This window comes from Olea europaea, chromosome 13 (genome assembly GCF_002742605.1).
Source record: "Olea europaea var. sylvestris chromosome 13, O_europaea_v1, whole genome shotgun sequence".
NCBI lineage: Eukaryota > Viridiplantae > Streptophyta > Magnoliopsida > Lamiales > Oleaceae > Olea > Olea europaea.
In genome coordinates this window covers 29,823,304-29,848,553 of record NC_036249.1, presented here as the reverse complement: position 1 = coordinate 29,848,553, position 25,250 = coordinate 29,823,304, and the positions used below count along the sequence as shown (strand labels likewise).

Here is a 25,250-nt window from a genome sequence, read left to right as displayed (position 1 = left end):
TAAACTTCTATTACAGAAAAACTCTCTTTTTGCTAAAATAAGAAGGAAACTTTCTATTTGATCTTTCAAGAATCTATGGGAAAAAAGATTTAGAAACTCATATTAATATCAAAATATTGGAATTTTATTCCTTTCAGAATTTATACAAGCTTTCTATTTGGTACAAAGGGATTTTCAGAAAAGCTGATTTTAGAAATGTTGAATCTCCACTACAAATCGAGCTTACAATTTGAGAGAAAATACTTTTATTTCAAGATGATTTTTATCTATTACAATGCCTCTATTTATACAAGTCTATGAGACTCTATTACATCATTGAGTATATCAGCAAAGGCACACTTGCCTCTTTATTATTTTTTTCCTCGGGCCTACATCTTCACACGATTATTTTACTTTTTATACAAAGAGCATATTTCTCTATTATTGTCATTTATTTTCTATGTCTTTACATGCAGCTGTATTATTGTCCTCCATATAGCTTTGTTAGAGGTGCTCTATCATTGTCTTCTTTTTTCACATGCAGTTGGGGCACTCCCTTAGTTGCTAAAATTCTTTTATAGTGGTAGGATATCCTGAAAATTAATGTATTTCGAATCTTGTAATATAATCCTTCAATATTTCTGATTTTCCATGTCCTTAATTTGATACCAGCATCGAGTTTTCATATTGGCACAGGCATGAGAATATTTTGTCAAACAAATTTTTGGCAATGTTGTATATGACTTTAATTCTAAGTGCTCTTCTATATCTAATCCATGATTTTGTCACTATTGAATTTTTCTATCAAGTTCCATCAAATCTATTTGGAAGTTAGCTGCTACATACCCAATTGATATTTTATGTTCAATTGGATAATAAACAACTTCATCGTATTCAAGATTTATTGAGTAAAATTTCAAATATATTCTTCGTCCTTTGACAAATTTGGATACTTCTTTTATGAATATATCATCAAATTTCGAAATTTCTATCAAATCTTTTCTTGGATATATCAAATCCATAAATCCACAGTCTGCCATAATTTTTATAAATGGAGGGTCTCCTCCTTCCATAACTGTTATCCTGGGATAAACATTATTTTTTGGAGAGATGAAATATGAATGACTCATTGTTATTTCCTAAGCAATTCTGACTATTTTAGCATTTTTTTCCTTTTGGATCTAAAGGAATTTTATCTTCTTGGTCTATGATGTTGATTGTTTTATAATCTCATTTATCTCAATATACCATCACTTTTTGGGTTGATGATATTGGAGTGGAATCTTCCTTTTTATCAGCTGGTATCTTGTCACGTCTGGGTTCACTGCTGCTTCCAACCATCCATGTTTGGTTTTGATTTGAAAAACTCATTTTTGAGCTCTTTGGTGTATCTGTTTCAGACTGTATATTTTTTAGTCGTGCTGCAATAGCATCAACTTAATTTTTGAGTTCTATAGCCTCTTTATGATGCTCAGTGGTGATATTCAACATTATTTTTATATTTGAGTTGAGCATCTTTGAGATCTGTATTGCACCAGTATTTTTATCTTCAGATTATTCTTTAAAAAATTTGTCATTTTTTGTATATGTATGATAGATTGATATAACTCCATGACCTCAGCTCTATCCATCAGCAAATTCTATATTTCTGATGAGAAAAACTGTAAGGAAATTATTAACTCCTTTAATATGAATTATATCAAAATTATAAAATACTAAATAAGCTTGCCATCTATAAAGCCTTCTGTATTGAGGTTCTAATGCTAATTTATTCCTGACTAATCCTGAAACTTGAGAATTATCAGTCTCAATAGTAAATTTCAAGAATAATGAAAACTTTTTTATCCCTCTAATAATTGCTAATAATTCTTTCTCATGAGTGATATAATTTATTTTTGCTTGATTAAAAGTTCTACCTGAATATCTACAAATCTCATTTATATTTTTTTTAATATTGCTGCCAAATATTTATCTAATGTATCAATGTTAACAATCAAATTATCTTTTTCACTTGAGAATCTTAATGTTGGTAAATTTTTACATTCTTCTTTTAATGATTTAACTATTTCTATATGTTCTTCATTCCATTTTTTAGTATTTATTTTTCTAAGTAAAACTTGTATTTTATGTCTTTTTTTAGAAAGATTTTCAATAAATCTTTCTGCATAATTTAAATATCCTAAAAAATTTTGTATTTGTTCTTTAGATTCTAATTTATCTGGAAAACTTTCTATCTTTTTAGATATATAGATTTGTAATTTTATTCCTCTTTTATCTATTGATAATATAAGAAAATCTATTTCATGTTTTTCTATTATAGATTTCTTTTTAAAAAGTACAATTCCTTATTTTTTACATTCATTTATGAATTGGATTAAATGATTCCTATATTCTTCTTTACTATTAGAACATATCAGAATGTCATCTATATCAAAAATTAGGAATTCATTAAATTTTTTAAATATATTATCGATTTTTCTTTGATATATTTGTGGTGCATTTTTTAATCCAAATTATATTACTAACCATTCATATTTTCCCTCAGGTGTACTAAATGCAATATATTGTATACTATCTTCTTCCATTTTTATTTGTCAAAAACCCGATTTACAATCAAATGTAGAATAATATTTTTTTTCTTTTGCAATGTTTATTAAAACTTTTTTATTTGATAAAAAATATTCATCAAATTTAGTATATTTATTCAATTCTTTATAATTTATAACCATTCCAACTTTTCCTCTAACTTGTTTAGAATGTTTCATAATCATAAAGGTTGTACTACTATAAGGTCCATTACTTGGTCTTATAAGTTTCTGTTCTAACAATTATTTTATCTGATTTTTAAATTCTTGTGTATCTTCTATCGTATACATTATTGGTCTGACTCTTATTATAACATTTTTTGTCAATTCTATTTTGGCATTAGGGTGATGTGGTTTCCAAAATAATAATGGATTTCTTCATAAATTTTTTCTAATTGTGCAATAATTTTTTCCATACTTATTTCTATTCCCGTTTTTAAAACTTTTTATACAATATTCTTTTATTTTTTATTTCATTAAATATGATTGATTTTTTCTCTCATTTATCACCACGCTGGGTTGACTGAACTCTGTAAGGTCTGAATTCTCTTGAAAATTTTAATAAATGTCTACAATGTGTTTGTAGCATTATCATATAATTATTTTGTTTATAATATTGAAATTGTTGTATAAAGTCATTTTCTAATAATATATCACACTCTAATTTATTATATTTATAGATTTTATTTATTGTAACTTGTTTACTTCCAAAAATTATACTAACTTTATCAGCACTATTAATTATTTGGGTATTTTCTTCTGTGACTTCAGTTATTTTTATATTACTATTATTATTCCATGATTTTATTAAAAAAACTTTTAAATATTGTTATATAACTTCCTGTGTCTATTAAAGCACAAGTTGTTATATTTGTTTTCATAATAGTGATTTGTATATATACAGTTAATGGAAAATTTATCTGATTATTCATTTATTTCTTTTTACATAATATAGTTTGTCCATTATGAACTATATATAATTCTTCTCTTTTTATACTATAATCTTCTAAGCCATTTAGAAAACTCATTCCTAAAAGTATATGGGGGTTTATATCCATACTTTTATCTATATAACATGGTACTAAAAGTTCTATTCCTTCTATCTTTATCGATACCTTGACTTCCAAATCTATAATATATACTTGTCTATCAAAATTTACATGTCTATATGGATTAGTTTTATGGGTTATTAATCATTTATTTCGGATTGAAACTATATATAATTCACTATCTCCTGTATCTATTAATATATTTGGTCCATTTATATTTTCTCTTCCATTATAATATTCTCCTTCTATTTTTATATTCTCATCATTCCTATATAGTTTTACTTTTTTATTATTATTAAATTCTTCTAATTGGTTTTTATTAGGTATTCTAAGATTTTTTGATTAATTTTTCATCCTTAAATGTTCTATTATTAGAACATTCTCCTTCATTTGATTATGTTATTTCAGGTTTATTTCTTATTATACAAAATTCATATTTTTCCGAAATTAAACTAATTTGTTTATTTGCTTCTATTATTTTGCAACTATCCTTATATTCTTTATGTATTTCAATATAAGGTTTATTAGAATGAATGTTTCCATAATTAGAATTAGTAAATGTATATAAAACTCTATACTCTATAATCATAATTTGATCATCTGCTTGCATGATATCATCTTTATGCAATTTAAAATGCAATTCTAAAATTTCATTAAAATTTCTATCTTTCAATGATACACAATATTTTGGGTAACATGTAAAAATTATTTTTTGATATGCTAGATTTCCTTCTATTGTTCCTAAATGACTATCTTTTAAATTTATTATTCTTCCATCATGTAAGGTTATAATTAAGGTGAGTCTATTCCTTTTCTGAATAATAATTTAAACATTATTCGTATTCCTGCTAAATAAATATATTGAATTTTTTCACTTTGTTTTTTACTAACATTTGTTAATAATTCTTCAACCATATTTTTTGTTAAAAGATTTAATTTATATTGTCCATATATTGTTCTTACATCTATGATTTTTTTTTTTTTGTGATATTCATTTATTGCTATCATTTCTCTTTTCCAAATTCTATCTAACACTTCTCATTTTCCTATTTTTAAATCTAAAGATAATTTTTGTAATTTTCTAAATTTATTGTTATCAAATGTAACTTTTAATCCATATCCTTCTATTCCTTTATATTCTTATATATTTATATTATATCTTTCTATTTTCTTATTCAGATTTTGATTCATCATCCTCTGTTTCACTTATATAAACTTCTTGATTATAATATTCTCCAATGTCTGATGTTTCACTTCATTCATCTTTTATTTTCAAATATTCTTTTTGTAATATTTTAACTTTCTTTTCTCACAATCAGGGCTTATACGACCTATTTCTCTACAATTCCAACATTTATATTGACTTTTATTTTTTCTGTTGACCATATGAGATATTTTTTCTTTTATAATATCTTCTTCTAGGTTTTATATTTTTTTTATTAAAATTTCTAAATTTTTTAAATTTTTTATTTTTAAATTTTCTTTTATTAACCATTCTTTCAGGATACATCTCCATTGTATAGGATTTTTCATATCTTCACAACACATTATAGTTAGTTTTCCTAATTTTTTTCATTAATTGTCTTTGTTGACATATATATGCAAGTCTTTCAAAAAAAAATTTTATTCTTGAACCTAAAGTCCTAGATATTCCAACATTATCTCTAACATATTTTTCAAATTTTATTTTAAAATATATTCCCCATAAACCTGGTAATTTATTATAATACATATCTTGGTATACTTCTTGATTCTCATTACTATAAAATTGAACATAATAATAATTTCTAAATTCACAAGTATATTTTTTATTTTTACACATATCATATATTGTTAAATTTATTAGTTTAGTTCTAGCATTATCTTTTTCTCTTATTTATTCTCTTTCAGTATTTCTTATCAAATCTTCTCATAAAAATTCATTTGAAATATATTATACCAATTTTTCTATACCTTATCTATCTGATTTTATTATTTCTATTTGTACATTTCTTTTTATTAATGTTTTTGTATCCTTACTTATTCCTCCCCACCAATTTTTAACATTTCCTTCAAAAGATACTATTAAGAAATCTATTCTTCTTTCAGTATTTTTCCATGTATCATCTTTATTATATAAAAAGAATAATATCATTGAATCTGCCCAAGTTAATAAGGCTTTCTTAGTATCTATTTTACAATTTAAATCTAATTTTGTTTCTCCATGGTTAATATGTTTATCATAAGTATCATTTATTTCAAACCTGTCTCTATATTTATTTCCTTCATGTGGTTGTCTATATCTTATTTTATCATAAAATTGTCTATATGGTTTATTATATATAGGTGCATAATTTTCATCTAAATCTTGTAATTCTTGTTTAGAAGTTCATATTGAATTACGTCCTCCTCCAGTATTCATTAAAACTTGGTATTCACTTATATCACTTAAACTTAATTAATCAAAATTTTCTATAAATCTAATTCCTCATTCATCTTTATCTTCTACTTTTAATTTTTCTAATATTTTTTCTCTAAATTCTTCTTTTTCTAACATTTTTGGTGATATATTTTTTCTAAATTTATCATCCATACTTCCTATTTCTATTATTACACTCTCTTTCTGAATATATTTCTTTTCTGCTCAAGTCATTTCTTTTTGTATTAATTTTTTTATCTTTATTTTTATTATTTTCTTTTATTTCTCTAATTTCAATTTTTAATATATTTATATCATTTCTTGTTTCTCTTACTTCATTTCTTAAATCTTCATTTCTTAAATCTTGTGTATCATTTATTAACATTTTTATTAATGATTTTAATTTTTCCATATATTGACTTATTGACATATTAAAATCATCTTTCTAACATATAAGTTAATTTACATTTTTTATCTTCTTTTTTATCTATTATTTTTCCAAATCTTCTGTTGGCTATATCAGGATCTATTAATTCTTCTTTTACTATACTAAAATATTTACTCTCAAGTCTTAATCTTTCACATTTTAATTTTATTAATTGTCTTTTATTTGATACTCTTATTCCTTCTGGTATTAACATTATATCTCGTATTTTTTCTTGTATTTTTTTCTATTTTTATAAGTAATTTATTTAATTTTAAATTTGTATTATCACTTGCACTCATACTTCTCTTTGTAATATAAATTAATTTCTTCATCTTTATATATATTAATAATTTTTTCATACGTATATATCTCCTTTATTGTTCTTATTATTAATTTTTCTAATATTTGTTTTTTTTTTATTTCTTTAGGTAAATCTTTAACTATTGTTAATATCTTTATTTTTAATTTATTAGAAATAGGTTTTAAAAATATATAACTTCCTTTTCCTTCTTCTAATTTATAATAATTATCTATTTTTCTTATTTTAATTTCTATGATATCTATGTCTCTGATACCAATTAGGGGGGCTGCTTAGAGCAAACAAAAAACAAATAAATCAAAAAAATTAAAAACAATAAATCTATCAAGTAATATTTAATTTTAACGACTAAAATGTAAGATTTCTATATTATATTAGCTTGTTATGCAATATTCAAAAGGAGGGGTAATTTAGGTATATTCATATGATAAAATTGGTCAAAGGTCATTTTGGAAAAATGGCCTCTTTGTTTAGGCTATTTCCATGTATTTCCTCGAGTAGTGTTGTTGTCTGTTCGAACATAAAGTTTGTTCACTCTCATTCTTCTTGAAATCATTTCAACATAAAGCCACCAGTTCTGTTGTACTAAGCTCATTGGAGTTTTCTTCAGTCCATACAAGGCCTTTATGAGCTTACACACATAATCTAAATAAGAATTTGAGTAAAAACCTTCGGGATGTTTCAACAAATACATCTTTTTTCAATTCTCCATTGAGAAAAGCTGATTTCAACTAGTTTGTTTTCCATCTTTTTGGATCAGCCAAAGCAATAAACAGCCTTATTTTCCATGTCTTGCAACTGATGCAAAAGTTTTAAAGTGGCCAACACTTACTTTGAGCAAATCCTTCAGCTAAAAGTCTTGTTTTATATACTCGTAAATTGAACTATCAAGGTTTGCTTTAGCTTTGTAAATCTATTTTACTCCAATTACTTTTTTGTTTTTGGACCTTGGCAGCAACCCCCAAGTTTGAATTTTCTTAATCATTTCATTTACAGCTTTCGCAGCTTCAACCATTCACAATGTTTTGTTGCTTCTTCATAGATGCTAAGTTCAAAAATTTCTCTAGTCTCTCATCATGAACTTTAGTCAATAGTCTAGTTCCTTTAAGAGGTGGACAAGAGAAGACTTGGATGGACCTTCATTTGAAGAGCTTGACTCTGAAACGTGTGAATTTCAGGGGCTGCATTGTAACTATTCTGCCGCATTACTGGAAAATGAACAAATTTAGTTTAGTTTGGATTTCCCCAATTACATTAAGCATTTTCGTCAACTTTTACATCATTTTTCAGCTAGCATTCACCTAGCCATCTCCATGAATGATCTATTTTTCCTTTCAGCAGATCCCCTTTTTTTTTTTTTTGGCGGAGGGTAAGGAACAATGAGTTGATTATGAACTCCATTTTCTCCATAAAACCAATAAAAATTATCAGAGTGTATTCTTGAGCTTCTACAAGAGCTTAAAATTTCTTAAAAAGTATGGAATATGACGGACTTGTTTCTCATGAAATAGATCCAACAAATCCTTGTCAATTATCAATAAAATGCACAAAATATGGCCACAAATATCTTGTGCGAGCTGAAGTTTTTTTGTTGCTTCAAATGTATCTTCTGTCGAAAATGACTCCCTATTTTTCCTTTCAGCAGATCCTTTATTTTTATTTTTTTTGTTTTTTGGTGGAGGGTAAGGAACAATAAGTTGACTATGAACTCCATTTTCTCCATAAAACCAATAAAAATTATCAAAGTGTATTCTTGAGCTTCTACAAGAGCTTAAAATTTCTTAAAAAGTATGGAATATGACGGACTTGTTTCTCATGAAATAGATCCAACAAATCCTTGTCAATTATCAATAAAATGCACAAAATGGGGCCACAAATATCTTGTGCAAGCTGAAGTTCTTGTGTTGCTTCAAATGTATCTTCTGTCGAAAATGACTCCCTATGCATTCGGAGTAACAACTTTCACATGCTCCTCCTAGCTCTTGAATTTACGGCAAATCGCTTACCATACGATGTGAATGCAGGTAGGCTAAGGTCCTGTAGCTGAAAAACCATATCTTTCGTGGCACAAATTTGACTCATTAAAATTTATTTCTGAAATATTTGCAATAACACTTTGCCAATAAATGTTGAAAATTTTATCTCACATCCTATTTCAACATCGTTTGGATCAAATACTTTGCATAATAAGATTTTAAATTGCAAAGAAAATCAATTTTGAAGCATTTGACCAACACTCATTAAATTTGAACCTAAACCAGGCACTAATAACACATCATCAATGTAGCTTGTTCCTTTCATTGTTGGAACTATAACGATTCCTATTCGTTTGCCTGTTACAACTTCTTGCTTATGAGACTTCGCACTATTCATGCTTACTAGCCTTTATTTTGAGTTCGCATATATTTTGACCCTTCAGAATGCTCCCTCAAATATGTAGGCTTGCAATTAAATATTTATGGATAACATTTCCAGATGATTTCCATCATGCTTGTCACGTGACAATTGTACAGGCACTATCAAATAACCAAGGGCTTGCTCTGCATAACAAAACGTGGAAGGTAAGGAACACATGATCTTCATCTTTCTTTTTATATGCAATAAGGTTCCTGATTTTGATACCCTTGCTGGTGGTGTTGTGAAGCCTGGTTTAGCTCTACAAAACTTCTCCCACATGGTCACACTTCTTGCAAGATCTGCACAGCTTATTTTTTTCAGCAATTTTTTTCAAAATGGTTTGTTTCTTTGCAAAGTAAACAAGGAGGATAGTTGTCTCTACTCTCTTTTATTAGTTCTTTTCACCATTTCTTCTTTAGTATTATTGTTTATGTTTCACTGTGAAAGCTTCCTCGATTGAACTTTCTGATTTTCTTTGCTCATATGCCAACGAAACACCTGTAAATTCTGTTAAAGAGAGATTTGCGAAGCACTTTATGTGCTCTATGGATATTGTAACTTTCTTGTCCCCATTTAGTTTGAGATGATTAACTACATCCACTACTTTCAGATTTTCAAACTCTAAGCCCAAATCTTTCAGCCTTATAGCTCTCACTTTCTCTAGGCCTTTGAACTCTTGTTCTAGCTTATCCCAAGCTACTTTGGCTGTAGACACAACTATTCCTGGAAGGTACAGAATTATCTTCACAGAAGAAAAATAGAAGCCTCACATCAGGTTGGTCCCACTGTTGGACCCCATGTGTTGGAAAATGATAAAAAAATTCCGACTCCACCCATGTGTGAGTATTCTGTAAGAAGTGCGTCAAATGAGGTTCTATACACCCAACTCAACCCTTCCTGGAAAGATTGTTTTAAACATAGCTGAATAAAGAAAGAAAAGTGCCTTCATATTCTTTATGGTTGATATTTTTGTTGCATCAGTTATGTTACTGTATAGTTTATATCTTATTCTATTAGGTCATAGTCAGCTCAATTACTTCCCATAGATCATGTGCCATCAAGAAAGCCTTCTTCTGATAGACTAAAATTCATAATTTTCTCCAGCAAACACTATTAGTAATGGAAATGAAGAAATGTGTGTTCTTGCCATTTTTATTTATCTTGCACGTGCCTTTGAGATCAATGGAAGCTTTGATGCCTGTTGGAAGAAAATGGGCCGCCCATGTGGGCTGACCCGACCCGAATTGCATAAAAACAAATGAAGGGAGGAATTGAGTTTTTGAATTTGAAAATTAACCTCCCCATCACCAATAACTCCCATGCAACTTCCGTTACTCCATCTTACATGAAAGATACATACAAAATTCGGGTATAGACAGGAGAATGAATATACATGAGTGGAAAGGCTTGATTTTGAAAATATAACATCTCAAAGTTGGTTCTTGAATTGTGAACATCAAACTCATTCCTTGGTGATTGAGTTTTTGACCAAGAAGCGAGTATAAGATAGTGTGGAAGTCAAGCAAACAAAAGGCAAGTGATTCAACCTTGTTTTGGTGATTTCAAGTAAGTTTTATAATTTGGAATTCTGTTAAAAGCATGCAAGCACATTTTACATTGGTATCAGAGTCTTAGTAGGTTATTTTCTTGCATAATTACTTGATGAAAATGTTTTAATATGATGACATGTATGGATTCCAAGTTTCTTTCAAAAGCTTAAACATCATTAATGGCAACTTTTGATATATTTCATATAAATTCATGAAATATATATTGTATGTTCATAATATTATGGAGAACATATTTGGAAAATTTCAGTTCGTTAAGATTGGTATTTGGGAGAAAAACAAATCATAGTTGAGAAAATCGAAACTTTATCACATGATAACATCTTGTATGTTAAGTTTCACACTGCCCATTTTATATGGTTGGATAGATCTTGTTCGTAGAAACCCGCAAGCGTACAAGATAGTTGTACAAGTAATAAAATTTGTGAGTTAAGAGTATCGTTCCCACGAGGAATAAGGTTTAATATCTAGTTCAATAGCTTTTATTAAATTCAAAGTAATATAAAATCAAAAGAGTTATTTTGTATGTATTGTATAGTAATTCTAAATTAAAAAAGCAAATAAAATATCTATCTAATATCTGAATATTTGTATTGGAATCGTGAATTCCCCTATTGCCATTTATTTTAACTCTTGATTAGTAATTTCGCCAACTTCATGCTTTCGTGACAATAGATAACACTAGTGTATGTAATTCTCTTTTTCAAGACAAATTAAGTCTATTCTAATCACGACATGATTCTATTTCTAGTCTGAATTCATATGACCAAAATGTATTAAATTGCAGGTTATCTATGTGATTGCATATGTGATAAAGAGTGTTCCTAATGCTATCTACATATGTTGATTTTGTCATGTTCTAAACTTATTGTGAGTCTCTCAACACTACAACAAGTAACTAATTATTCAATTTGTGGTCAATCAACTAAAATGCAATGGGCATACAAAATTAAACAAGAAAATCAAGAAATAACTAAATTAGTAGTCTTAAATCAAAACAAATATGAAGTAGGGTTCATCATTCATCTAATACAATAAAAAAACTAGCCTAGCATTCTGGAAAGAAGAAATAATGAAAAAAGTGGCGAAATCCAATTTCTTGGCTTGAATCTTGAAAATAGATAAATATTCTTCAATAAACTTGTATAACCCGCTTTAATCTTGATGCTTAGCCTTGTTCTTCGCCTCCAAAATATGTAGAATATGTGATTTTTAGGTTTAAAGGGAGGTTCCCTACGTTCTGGGTGTGCTTATGTGTATATAGGATGTAAAAATATTGTTTTCATGTAGAATTTTATCAGAATAAGGAAACTAGTCCGTCACAAAAAATTTGGTCCATGCTCGTGCGCCATATATTTCATTGCGCGCACACCATTCGATAACTTTACTCTCGGTAAATGCATATCAAGGTCTTGCGTGCGTGAGAAAAAATGCCTATGCACGCTCACCGTTTTAGAGATGTCATCCCTAAATAGCTTTCAATAATTTGGTCATAACTCTCTTTTAGAACTCCAATTGAGGTGATTCAAAATGCGTTGAAAAAGTTAATTCAAAAAATCTACAATTCTTCCAGAAGTTCATATTTTCCAATTCGAACGTTTGCTATCCAAAAAATATGTCTCAAATTGAAGCTAAAAATACGGAGCATAACTTCTTCGTTTGAAAATTGATTTATCAAAATGCTTCAACTCTTTTTCATTCATTTGGCCTCCATTTGCATCCAATTGATGTCATATGATCTTCAATCATCGTTTTGTGGTCCAAATCAAGTATTGAATATTTACACTTTGATCCCCAAACTTTGGGATTCCTTTGTTTTCACACTTTTTTGTTACTTTCTTCTAAATCTATCAATAGGCATTGATTTCAACTTAATAAACATAATTAACACAAAATTAGGCTATATTTCATTCAAATCGCTAACAAATATCCTAATTTAATGGCCTATCAAATCTTCTCGAGACATTTTCAATGGTATAAATAATACAAATTTTGACATTGAATTGAAAAGGTTATGGCCTTCTGAGGTTGACAAAAATCTGGAAAAAAATGCTTATTTTGAGAAAATGAACATTAACCGAGGAATAAAAAAGGCATTGAAACTGTTGCCATGAAGTTGAGTTATTCAAAATTCAATTTTTGAAAAATTGCACGTTGGTCTCCACATTTTTGAATGTTGATTATTCCAATTACATATTGGTCCCTCAAATATTACAAATGCAATTTGAAAAATTGGATGTTAGTCCCAACATTTTTTAATGTTGATTATTCCAAATGTAATTTGGAAAATTGCATGTTGATCGCAAAATTATATTTTTTGGGAAATTGATTATTGCTAATTCAATTTAAAAGATCACAAATTTCCCCTCAAATATTCCTAATTCTTTTTTTGCAATTAAAATTTTTTTTAGATAATCTAATTTTTTTTTTCATTTTATTGTTGAAATAAATTTATAAAAACATTAAAAAAATATATTTTGGACTTGACTAAATTCTATTTTTTTTATATATAAAAATCAAGAATATTTGTTAAATAGTATTTGTCTAAGAGTTATTTTTTTTTATGCTTTCATTTTTGTAATGAAATATACTCCGAAAGTGTTTGATATACCACATTTTTATATATTCGAAGTAGTGTGGATCTTGATTAAGCTATATGATCCATTGTGACTAGTTTAAATTCTTATGCTTGATCAGATATGGCTGATTCAATCTGCAATTTTAGTATCCTTAGAGGAGAAGCTAGTACAGTACGAGAAGTGGATGGTGTTCAGAAATTACGTGCCTATAGAAACTATGAAATGGATTCGTGACATAACCTAGTACACCATATAAAATACCTCGAAGCAATGCGTCAAGAAGTGATACATTTGGGACATCTTATATGTGAGGTGGAAAGTATGTATCATCTTATGAAGATGCTTCCTAAACATTAGCATGATATTGCTATTGAAGTTTTGGATAATTCGTCATCTCTACACTACAATCATTTGATTAGGATCTAGATGAGGAAATAAAATTCAAAAATGAGAATTTTATAATTAATTTAGCTATGTATGGTTAGTTCAAACTTTTCAAACAATATATATGTGAAATTTTATTTTCACATACTCAGTAGTTGTTTAACGAAGCTTAATATGATCCATGTACATATTTCACATTTTGAAATTTATATATGTGTTTCATATTTGTCATATATAGTTAAAAAGTTTTGCTTATTTTATACATGATTAATGTTTTAATTTGGTGAGAGTTGTAAGGTTGAAAGAGTTCAAGTAATTTTGACCTAGAACCTATGTTTTACACTATGAAATTCATTTTGGGATAATGTATATTAGGATGATGAATGGTGATTGAGAACTTAGTAAACTTTCGACTCAATGCCTAGTGTGAAATTATCATAAAATTTAATTTGCATGAATGCAAAATTATGTGTGCATAAATGGATATCTATACGATTGTCTCTTTTTAACAGACCATGACATCTAAGAATATCATAGCTGACCTTAATAAAGGTGACAAATTGAATGGCGATAACTATAACACTTGATGCCATAAAATTTGGTATGTGCTAGAGGAAAAGGATTGCCTCGAGGGCATAAACAATGTGATGGAAGACCCAGGGATAGGTCAAATTGCTCAACAGAGACGGGGTCGAATTGCTCAACAGAGAAGAGATCAGGAAACATACTGGAATGGAAAAAGAAAAATTTCACTGCTTGTACAATTTTGGTAAGTTTCGTAATGGATGATATTATTCATGAGTGTAAGTAGTTCTCGACTGCTGATGACATCTAGACATATTTGAAAGAGAAATATAGTAGTATTAGTGTGACTAGACTGAGGTAGCTAACAATCAAGTTTGATACATACAAGAAATTTCATATTCATAACATCACACAACTTGTGAGGACCATGTCTACTATGATAAAGGAGTTGAAGTCAGCTGGTCACACACTCTCTGATGAGCAACAAGTTTAGGCTTTAATCTATTCCTTTCCTAATAATCAGGAACATTTAAAAGTCAATCTGACTCACAATGATAGAATCAAAACATTTGCTGATACTGCCCATCATGTGGAACTAGAATATGAGAACCTTGGTATAACTAAATCTCTGGGACATGCTTTTGTGGCTAATCTAGTCCTGGGAAAGCTTCAAGTTTTAAACATAAGAAGAATTAATTCAAAGGCGAGAAAGGAAAGGGAAAAGTAACTGGACAAGGACCAAAAAAGAAAAAAACCCAATCGCAAAGAGAATCATTAGACAGTTACCTATTCCCAATAAACCACAACAAAATGGTGTTACTGCAAGGAGGAATAGAGCGTTACTGGAAATGGTGAGATCCATGATGGCATAGGCTAATTTACCTTTTTTTATTGGGGAGATGCTTTGTTAATTACAACCTATATTATGAATAGAGTCCCCTCTAAATTGATACCTACTACACCATATCAGCTTTGGATAGGTAGATCCCCTAATTTGAGTTCTCTTAGATCTTGGGGTTAGCTGCCTATATCTATGATTCCTCAAATAAATTTAAAAAATTAGGTGCTCGAGACAAAAATGTATCTTTATAAGATACTCAGACCAGTCCAAAGGATACGTGTTCATCGGCGAAAATCAAGATGGAACTATAACTGAGATAGAGTTACGTTATGTGACGTTTTTTAGAGTGATTTTTTCAGTGGGGGAGAAACAAAAAATGGAGAACCTTTATATAAATTGGATGATAGAGTTGTACTTAATGGATCAACTGAGGTACGAAAGTAAGTACTTCTACCTACCTATCCAAGTGGGAGTAATTTATCTCCAACTCCAAGTGACGGGGTCACATAGGAGCTTTCACTTCATAAAAGTACTAGAAAAAATGTGCCTAAACTTCTCAATCGAGAATTAGATGAAAAATATCTACATACAACAATCAGTAAGTTTCATTAAAACAAACCAAGAGAAAGAAGTTTATAAATTGAATAGATCAATCTATGGCCTAAAGTAGTCTTTTAGACAGTGGTACTTGAGATTTGACAAAGTAGCTATCTTGTACAATTTTGTCATGATGAACGAAGGTTACTGTATTTATTTGAAAAAGGTTCAACGAGAAATTTGTAATTTTATCTCTCTACGTAGATGATATGTTATTGGCTGGAAATGATAAGGAGTTTATTAAAATTATTAAGAAATTGTTGTCCTCAAATTTTGAAATGAAGGATATGAGTGAACAGATTACATATTATGTGTTAAAATCCATCAAGCAATGTTCGAAGAGACTTTTTGTTCTGTCACAAGAGCCATATATAAAGAAAATTCTTGAGCGTTTCAAAATGGAGAATTTCAATCCCATTTGAATTGCGTACTATGTAAACTTCTTCCTATAAATCCATGAATGCATAATGTTTTGAGTTCATATGTTAAGAGTAATATTTTATTGCGTTTTTTAGATTTCTTTTGAATAGCATGCATAAATATGTCAAACAAGTTGAAATGGTCTACTCACATGAACAATTGCCTTAGACACTTTGAGGTGCGTTGAAATGAGACACAATGATTATATTGTGTACATGATCCATTCGCCTTGATATGATATCAAAATGAGATCACAAATAATTGCTATAGATTTTTTGCTATCCATAAAACCTGTTCTATAGCTAGATCAAGTTCTCGAGTTAGATTGCCTAGAGGAATAAATATAAAGAGAACTTATGTTAGATATCGAGGAATATCTAAACAATGATCTGTATGTGCATTTTATTTGTAAGATTAGACATATGCCTTAAGAAAGGGAGAAAAATATCGTAGCAAGTGTTTCATACTACGTGTGCTTTAACAACCAATGAGAAATGAAAGAATTGCTCCCTCTTCTTCATTTATGTGAGTCTCTGAGATACGTATAGCCTTACTTATATAACCTTATGACTTTTAATTGTTTTTTGAACTTTAGCATGTTGTCAATAACTATGGTTGATTCGATTTGATAGAACATGTCTAGAGAAGCAGCTAACTTGAAAATAAAGTATTCAAGTAGGAAAGAAAAACTATTTTATCTAACACCTCGCCTTGTATTCACTAACAAACAATTGTAAATACAATATATGAGAAAGTTGAGTATGTTCTTTAGTGTGTTAAGGGTCAGAAATACTCAAACTGGTGTTACAAAATAAATCTGAGGTATAGTGAGAAATATATTCATCTAGTAAAACTGTTATATATCCTTAATAGGTGTATAGTATAGTACGCTTTTAAATTAATTTGCTGGTCGTACGATCCATTTATCTGTATGGATTTAGAGATGTTGAAATATACATATGATTGATATTATATTTAGATCAGGTCAAGTCCATCATGTGCGAATGAAAGATGTTGAAAGAAAACGGGTTGCTCATGTGGGTTGACCCGATCCGAGTTGCATATAAACAAATGGAGGGAGGAGTTGAGTTTTTGAATTTGAAAATTAATCTCTCCACCGCCAATAACTCCTATACAACTTCCATAACTCCATTTTACATGAAAGATACGTACAAAATTCAGGTATAGAGAAGAGAAGGAATATACATGAGTAGAAAGACTTGATTTTGGAAATATAACACTTCAAAGTTGGTTCTTGAATTGTGAATATCAAACTTCTTTCTTGGCGATCGAGTTTTTTTAATCAAGAAGCGTGTACAAGACGGTGTAAAAGTCAAGCAAACGAAAGACATGTGATTCAACCTCATTTGGATAATTTCACGTAAATTTTACGATTTGAAATCTCATTAAAAGCATGCAAGCACGTTTTAGAATATCAAATGACAACTTCTCTATGAAAGAATATAAACAAATCTGCACTATAAAATACCAGAGAATAAAAATAGAGGAAAGAGAAAACTTACTAGAGAGGAAGGAAATTTTGTATTTCTTATCTTACATTATTAAATTCTGTGTAGAAGCGAAAATCTATATCACTTGTCAGCACAATAGCCGCCCTGTTGCACCTATTCAAAATCTTATCATTGCACTTTTAAAACTTGGAGATTGGTCTAAAAAGATACTTTTTCAATAGCATGGCATCCGCAAATCACTTTTTCTTCTCCTGTAGATTGATCTTCAAGATCAAGGGGAAAAAAAAATTAAAAAATTTTATGTGTATATAGGATGTAAAAATATTGTTTTCATGTAGAATTTTATCAGAATAAGGAAACTAGTCCGTCACAAAAAATTTGGCCCATGCTCGTGCGCCATATATTTCATTGCGCGCACACCATTCGATAACTTTACTCTCGGTAAATGCATATCAAGGTCTTGCGTGCGTGAGAAAAAATGCCTATGCACGCTTATGAGTTTGGGGATTCGCGATTAGGCCTGGGGAGTAAATCAGAACGTCATGCTGGAGCTGACAACTATGCAACACCTATATAAGAGTGATGCAGATACAAAAAATGCGAAGACATTCGCAACAAACATATTTCTCGAAAAAATTTTATAGGAATATTCATTGCAGTAAATTGACTTGTGGCCCTTTTAATTTTTCGTGACATATATACGCATATTTTCCAATTCGAACGTTTGCTATCCAAAAAATATGTCTCAAATTGAAGCTAAAAATACGGAGCATAACTTCTTCGTTTGGAAATTGATTTATCAAAATGCTTCAACTCTTTTTCATTCATTTGGCCTCCATTTGCATCCAATTGATGTCGAACTCTCACTTAAGAAATGTGATTTAGAGACCAAATTAATATGGCATTATATGCAGCAGATGTAGAAGAAAGTCACTAGATTAACGGAATGGCAGAACCCTAATTCATAGTAAATAAAGCTTAGTGCTAGGTTTTTTTTTTTTTTTTTAATTACGACTAAAGGCGGTCCAATTATATTCTTAAATCAATCAATCCCAGTCATTTCAAAAAGCAGTAAGAATTTGCACAAAAGAAGAAAATAAGCTTAAATAATTTACTACTTTTACCAGCATTACAGGAAGTAAATGAATATCCAATAGATCCCACAAAAATTGGGAGGTGGTATACATGAGATTTATGGACGATATACATGGCAGTTTAAAACCTTAACCTCGATATAAATAATTACAGAGAAATAGTCAATTTTGCTTCTGGACGAAAGCAAACCTGTCTTTTTACTGTTTCTCACCGACGCAATCAAATTAAATACTTTTCAAAAATTAACAGAATATTGTCGTAATGAAGAAACCAAAAAATTAATCTATTGAAAATATTGTTGTAATATTAATTAAAAGAAAGCTTGTGCGTGGAAATGAAACAGATGATGAAATAGTGGGAGAAAATTTTTCATCTTTTTCTTTTTTTTCCTCCGTTGTGACTTATGCATTGGAAAAGAGATCATGTTTGAATCTCTAGAACTTATAAGCTGTTGAATAATAGAGTGATAGGCTTATCTAAAGAAAATGAAATTCAACCTTTAAAATTCTTGAGAAGTGCAAAAGCTATAACATTTATTTAAAAAGTTTTTGTTAACTAAAATTACATGCCTTCAAGATGCCTTTTAACAAGTACGTTGAATTCATTTATATTTTTCACTAAAGTCTTACACGTGCACAATTTTTTACACATTGACGGCTATAAAACTCGAAGTTAAGTATTTTGTTTGACTTTAATACTATGTAAATCATCTCATTTAAAATTTAAAGTTTTACGTAAGATCACGCATACTTATTCAATTAATTAACGTAAACACATATTACATTTTGACCTAATAATGATAATAGTATCTGTGTCTCTTGTTGTTTTTCCAATCTAATTCTATTATAACATTAATTTGTTGAAGTTAATGTTTGGTTTACTTAACAAATTCACTTTTTTATTATTTTTCGGAGTTCCCTTCTAGAAAAGAATAATACCTTGGACTTGTAGACCAGGAAGAAATGGTTTTCATTTTTTTATTTTATTTTTATGGGGGAGAATTTAGATATTAAATAATATTACTGAAATAATATTAAGAGAGAGAGAGAGAGAGAGAGATTATTATTTTTTCTATTTTTACAGGGAGAAGTTATATATATGTGCGTGTGTGTGTAAATGTTTTCAGGTCAATTGTTCCTTACTCTACACATCCCTACTAGACTCCACTTGTACTTTTTTTTTTTTTTTTAACGAGGTGTCCCATCTTGTGCCAGACTATATATCCTCGTCCTTGAACCTCCGACCCCTCAGCTGCTCAGGGAGGTAAATCGCAAGATGTGCCCTTATTGGTTCCCAGGTTCCCACATGGCTTTTTACTCCTTCCCCAAAGGAAGCCTCCTCCATGGTGATTAATCTACCAATAATTTCTCCTTTATTGGATCAAAGGTTCCCACCAGGAATCGAACTCCCCACGCTTGGTTCCACTTATACTTTTTGTCATATGCTTCAACTGTGTGCTGGAACAAATTTACTTAGCTTAGACACATCCGAATGGTTAAATAATAGTAATAATTTCTGAGTTAATTTCGAAATACCCAATTTTACCTAGATTTTTCACTATCCAACAGTAGTAGATTTTTTTAATATCCAAAAGTAGTAATTTCATTACATGTAATTGTGTATATTCTAATCTTCGACCTTTTAAGTTTATAGCACTTGCGTCTTCAAGTTGATGGTTTTCATTCATTTAATCGTTAGAAGGCATATTTCTATTTACTTTCTCCAGTTTTCTTAATTAATTGAGCTTGAAGTGTTTAATCATTTTTCTCTTATTAAAAAGATTTATGTTAACCTGTGGATAGAAACCGTTTATATTATTAGTTACAATATAATAAATTAAAATAAACTAAATTCAATAGCATACCAGAAAAGAAATAAATCGATTTGACAATTAGTTTATTTGTAGAAAGATTTCAAAAACAAAAGCACCATTCAAATTAACACACATCCGTCAAAATTAAAAGTTTCACATCCTTCATGAATTTTACCTATGATCACGTTCATGGAACCTAAATAGTTCGTACGTAACATATTCATCATCTCAAATTCTAGAAACAAAAAATTCATATCCTAAGACACCCACAAATTCTATAAATAGGCTACAAACCCATAAACCACAACATCTTCAGAGAGAGAGAGAGAGAGAGAGAGAGAGAGAGAGAGAGAGAGAGAGAGAGAGGGATGGGAAAAAGCAAAGTTTTGGTTATCGGGGGTACAGGGTACTTGGGGAGGAGACTGGTTAAGGCTAGTTTAGCTCAAGGTCATGAAACATATATTCTGAATAGGCCTGAAATCGGTGTTGATATTGATAAAGTTGAAATATTAGTGTCATTCAAAATGCTAGGAGCTCATCTTATAACAGGTTCTTTCGAGGATTACAACAGTCTGGTGGAGGCTGTGAAGCTGGTCGACGTAGTAATCTGTGCAATCTCTGGCGTGCATGTTCGGAGTCATCAAATTCTGCTTCAACTCAAGCTCGTTCAAGCTATTAAAGAGGCTGGAAATGTCAAGGTTAGAGCATTACTTAGTATGCATGTTTTTTACACAGTATTAAAGAGACTGGACATTATAAGTTTATTTATCTCAGTTAATAGTGACTGGTGTTGTCCAATTTACCTTTGGATCAGCCAGTCAAACTACAATAAATTTCATTTCTAACACATAAAATGTCATTTTTCACTTGTTTAGTCAAGAGCCTTTTCAAGACGAGTTTTCGTGTTAAAAGTGAAATTCTTGTAGTAACGCTGAATATCATTTTCATAGCAAATATTACAGGGTTTTTTCATATCTCGATTATGTTTGCCTGACTGTGTACATCAATGCCTCGAATGCACATCAAATAAATTTTTGTAGAGATTTTTACCGTCTGAGTTTGGAATGGATCCCGGAAAATTAATGGATACGGCCATGGAACCCGGAAAGGTGACACTTGATGAGAAGATGATTGTAAGGAAAGCAATTGAAGAGGCTGGGATTCCTTTCACCTATGTCTCGGCGAATGGCTTTGCAGGATATTTTTGGGGAGGTCTGTGTCAATTTGGCAAAATACTTCCTTCTAGAGATGTTATCATTATACATGGAGATGGCAACAAAAAAGGTAGCATTGCATCCAACAGTGGCGAAAAATCATTCATGTAGCGAAATCCTTAAATTTATTCAAAATAAGGCTTAGTTTCTTAAAATTTGTCGTCTCTGATTTGGGCAGCAATATATAACAATGAAGATGATATAGCAACCTACGCCATCAAAACAATTGATGATCCAAGAACCCTTAACAAGACAATCTACGTTAGTCCTCCGAAAAATATCCTTTCGCAAAGAGAAGTTGTTCAGACGTGGGAGAAGCTTATTGGAAGAGAACTGCAAAAGATTACTCTCTCAAAGGAAGATTTTTTAGACTCCATGAAAGGTGCGTAGGATCTCAAAATTTATCATCGGAATTATCCGATCTTCAACATTTCCCTTCACACGCATATTTACATTCATTTTTCCATCAAATACCTTGGATCTAAACATTTTCTTTATTCTTTCGATTTATTATATGTCAGTGCTTAACTATGCTCAACAAGTGGGATTGACCCATTATCATGATGTTTGCTACGAAGGATGCCTTACGAGCTTTGAGATAGGAGATGAAGAAGAGGCATCTAAACTTTATCCAGAGGTTAAGTATACTACCGTGGAAGACTACCTCAAGCGACATGTATAACAAAAAATTCAAATTATTGGAATATATTATGTACGTAATGTGCATGATCTGATAACACTTGGTTTGTACCTTTAATATGTTATTTATTTAAATCAGTTATAGTTTTTAATTTCGTAATATAAAATGAACGAATTATACTTTGTGCGATATAAAGAGTTTGGATCCAATGGAATGGTTACAGAAGTCATATGTATAATAATCACAACTTTGTTTCGATTATTTATTATATAATAAGAAGTACGTGTGGCATGCGTTATGTATTTATAAATAGGTATTTAATAATGTCTTGAGATTTAGGGTATGTTTGAGCCCTTTCGATTTTGAAAAATGTAATATGGAATAGTAGATTGATGAAAAATGTGTGTTTAAAAAAGAAAAAAAAAGTTTTTTGCTTACATGTAATATTATTTTAATGAAGAATGTATAGTTGAAAATGAATTCTGTAGAAAAAATAATATGATAAAATATAAAATAATGGGTGACAAAGATGGGCTTATTATAGTATCTGCATAATCTCTCCACAACCAAAGTAAATATTCATAAACAGAATATTATAAAACAATAGATGAAAGGGAAAAACATTAATTTAAAAACACTTACAATCATGAATTTTATGTTATAAAACATTTAGATTATCTTTTTTGTCAATCTCTTGCTATTTTTTTTTTTTTTCCAACAAGCTGAGTCTCAATCCCATTGCATTATCTTTTCATCGCGCTATCAAGATCGTGCTTACCTTGCTGCAGTGACACGTGCACATACGGGTGGGGGGGGGGGGGGAGTGATAAAGGGTCCAGTGCGGGCAAATTTACATAGAATTTTATTTCCGAGGACAAGACCTATAGGAAGTAGTTGACGAAAGTGACACCATTAGATAAAATGGTGGCACTATAAAAGTAGATAATCAAAGCGAGCATGACTATGTTTGTCATGAAGACAACAATCTAGAAAGAATTGTTAGAGCATGTAAATTATACGAACACATATAAAGAATTTTGCACGCATTGAATAATAATCCTAACTCGGCACTAGGCAGATCTATAGTGGGGTCCGCTGCCCCCACACGAAAATTGAATCCAAGATTATTAAGATTTGACACGAGATTTTCAAAAGAATTCCTTATCATTTTCAATTTTCCTCCCCAAAATTAAAATTTTGTGAAATTTGCCCCACAACTCTACTCTCGTAGCTCTACCCTTGTGCAAACAATATGATTGTGGGGTCGAGAGACCCCCAGAGAATTCTTTGAAATTTATTAATAAACATACAATTCTATTAAATCTTCAAGAGATTAAGGATAAAGTAAATGGATGCAATCCCCATGGAACTCGAAACATGGATGCAATCCCCGTGGAACTCGAAACTAAGTGGATTTCAAATCAATGGATTGACCTTATGATCTTCAGAACTGTTGATTGATAAAGCTTGGAGGGAATGCCTATGTGTAGCTGGTATGTTGATAAACATTGTCCCTGTTTGGTTTTGGTAGAATTTAGGTTTCAATGGATTTTGGTAAGAGTTGCTGGATAGTGTAGATGAAAGTTAATTAAAGTTGAAAGATCCCATAAAATGTATGGTTAGAAATAAGTTTTTAGAAATTGAGTTTCACAAAATGGGACTACAGAGGGTTATATCCATTATCCTACAGTGTACAATCTGCACAGGTTTTCAAACTGTGTACCCCTTTGACCCTTCCTTCCATGAGGATGTGGACAGGCTATGCCTACATGTTGAGAAAGAAATAGTCTTCATCAGCTAGTCTTTGCAGCAGAAAAAAGCCTACTGTTCAGGCCCTACGTTTACAGGGCCTGTATAGGCCCCCTCACATGCTGTGTGAGGGAGTGGGGGATTATTTAAAAAAAAAATTACCTACCCCCCCTTGCATTCAGTCTGGCCTGTACAGACCCTGTGAACACAAAGCCTGTACAGCCAGCAAAGTCGTTGCAAGTATTTTATGTTGTGATGGTTAAAGGTAATCTCTTTGGCTATTTAGAGTTACAACCTAATCTTAGAAAGCACATTTGAAGGAATCACCAATTATCACACTACGAGAAGAAAATTCATATCCTTTCTAATAAATAAAGTTTTAATCTTCTCAAGCCAAGTTTGAGTAAAAGAAGCATTCATTCCTTTAATGTGTAATCGAATAAAAGATTAATGGCTGAATTGTAGCTTAGTAGCATATATTGAGGAAGATTTTATTTTATTTTTAACTACATTGATGACGTGTAACTTTGTAACATTCTCAAAGCATGGAATTCATAGGCAGCTGATATGATCAAGGAGTCGAGCCTGACGAAGGCGAGTGCGAGATGAGATCCGTTGATAGTCGATGACGGACCAATGACGCGATCAAGGGCAAAGCAAGTGAAACAAGTGATGGGATTGCTCGTTCAAGAAACCATTGATGGAACCATGTTCGTGACTCAAAATGGAGCAACTTTCATGTTCGGGTTGAGGGTCGAATCAATTTGGATCAATTTGTTATCAAGCGACGAAAGCGAAGGTTGAAAACAAGCCTGTGCGACCAAGCAAAACACCATGCGACCGCATGGAGGCATACCGAAACTCAAGATGGATTTTTGGTTGAACTATGCGACCGCATGAAAATACACCATGCGGTCGCATAGACCAATTTTTTGGCGAATTTTCTAATTTTGGAAATTTTTCATATTTTGTTAGTTTTTGATTCTTTTCCATATTTTGGGGATTATGATCGACTTTTACACAATTTTTACCTAGTTTTTAGGTTTAGTATAAATAGGAGTTTCCATTCAATTGTTAAAAACTTTTGACATTATTGATATTGAATTAAAAGTGAGGCGTATTGTCTTTTCTTCATCGTTCTTCATTAAACAATTTCGACCTTATCAAGTGTTAACTTGTGGCGTTCAAATAATCGAATT

At 30.3% G+C, this 25,250-nt stretch overlaps 1 protein-coding gene across 1 annotated transcript; it reads left to right on the top strand.

Annotated features, from left to right (window-relative positions):
• Positions 1–20,763: 20,763 nt before the first annotated feature.
• On the top strand, positions 20,764–22,491 carry LOC111408280 (bifunctional pinoresinol-lariciresinol reductase-like). Its single transcript, XM_023038058.1, has 4 exons — positions 20,764–21,146; positions 21,489–21,732; positions 21,841–22,044; positions 22,184–22,491. Exons 1-4 carry the CDS (start codon positions 20,817–20,819, stop codon positions 22,342–22,344), a joined length of 939 nt encoding a protein of 312 aa, XP_022893826.1. The 5' UTR covers positions 20,764–20,816; the 3' UTR covers positions 22,345–22,491.
• Positions 22,492–25,250: the final 2,759 nt, after the last annotated feature.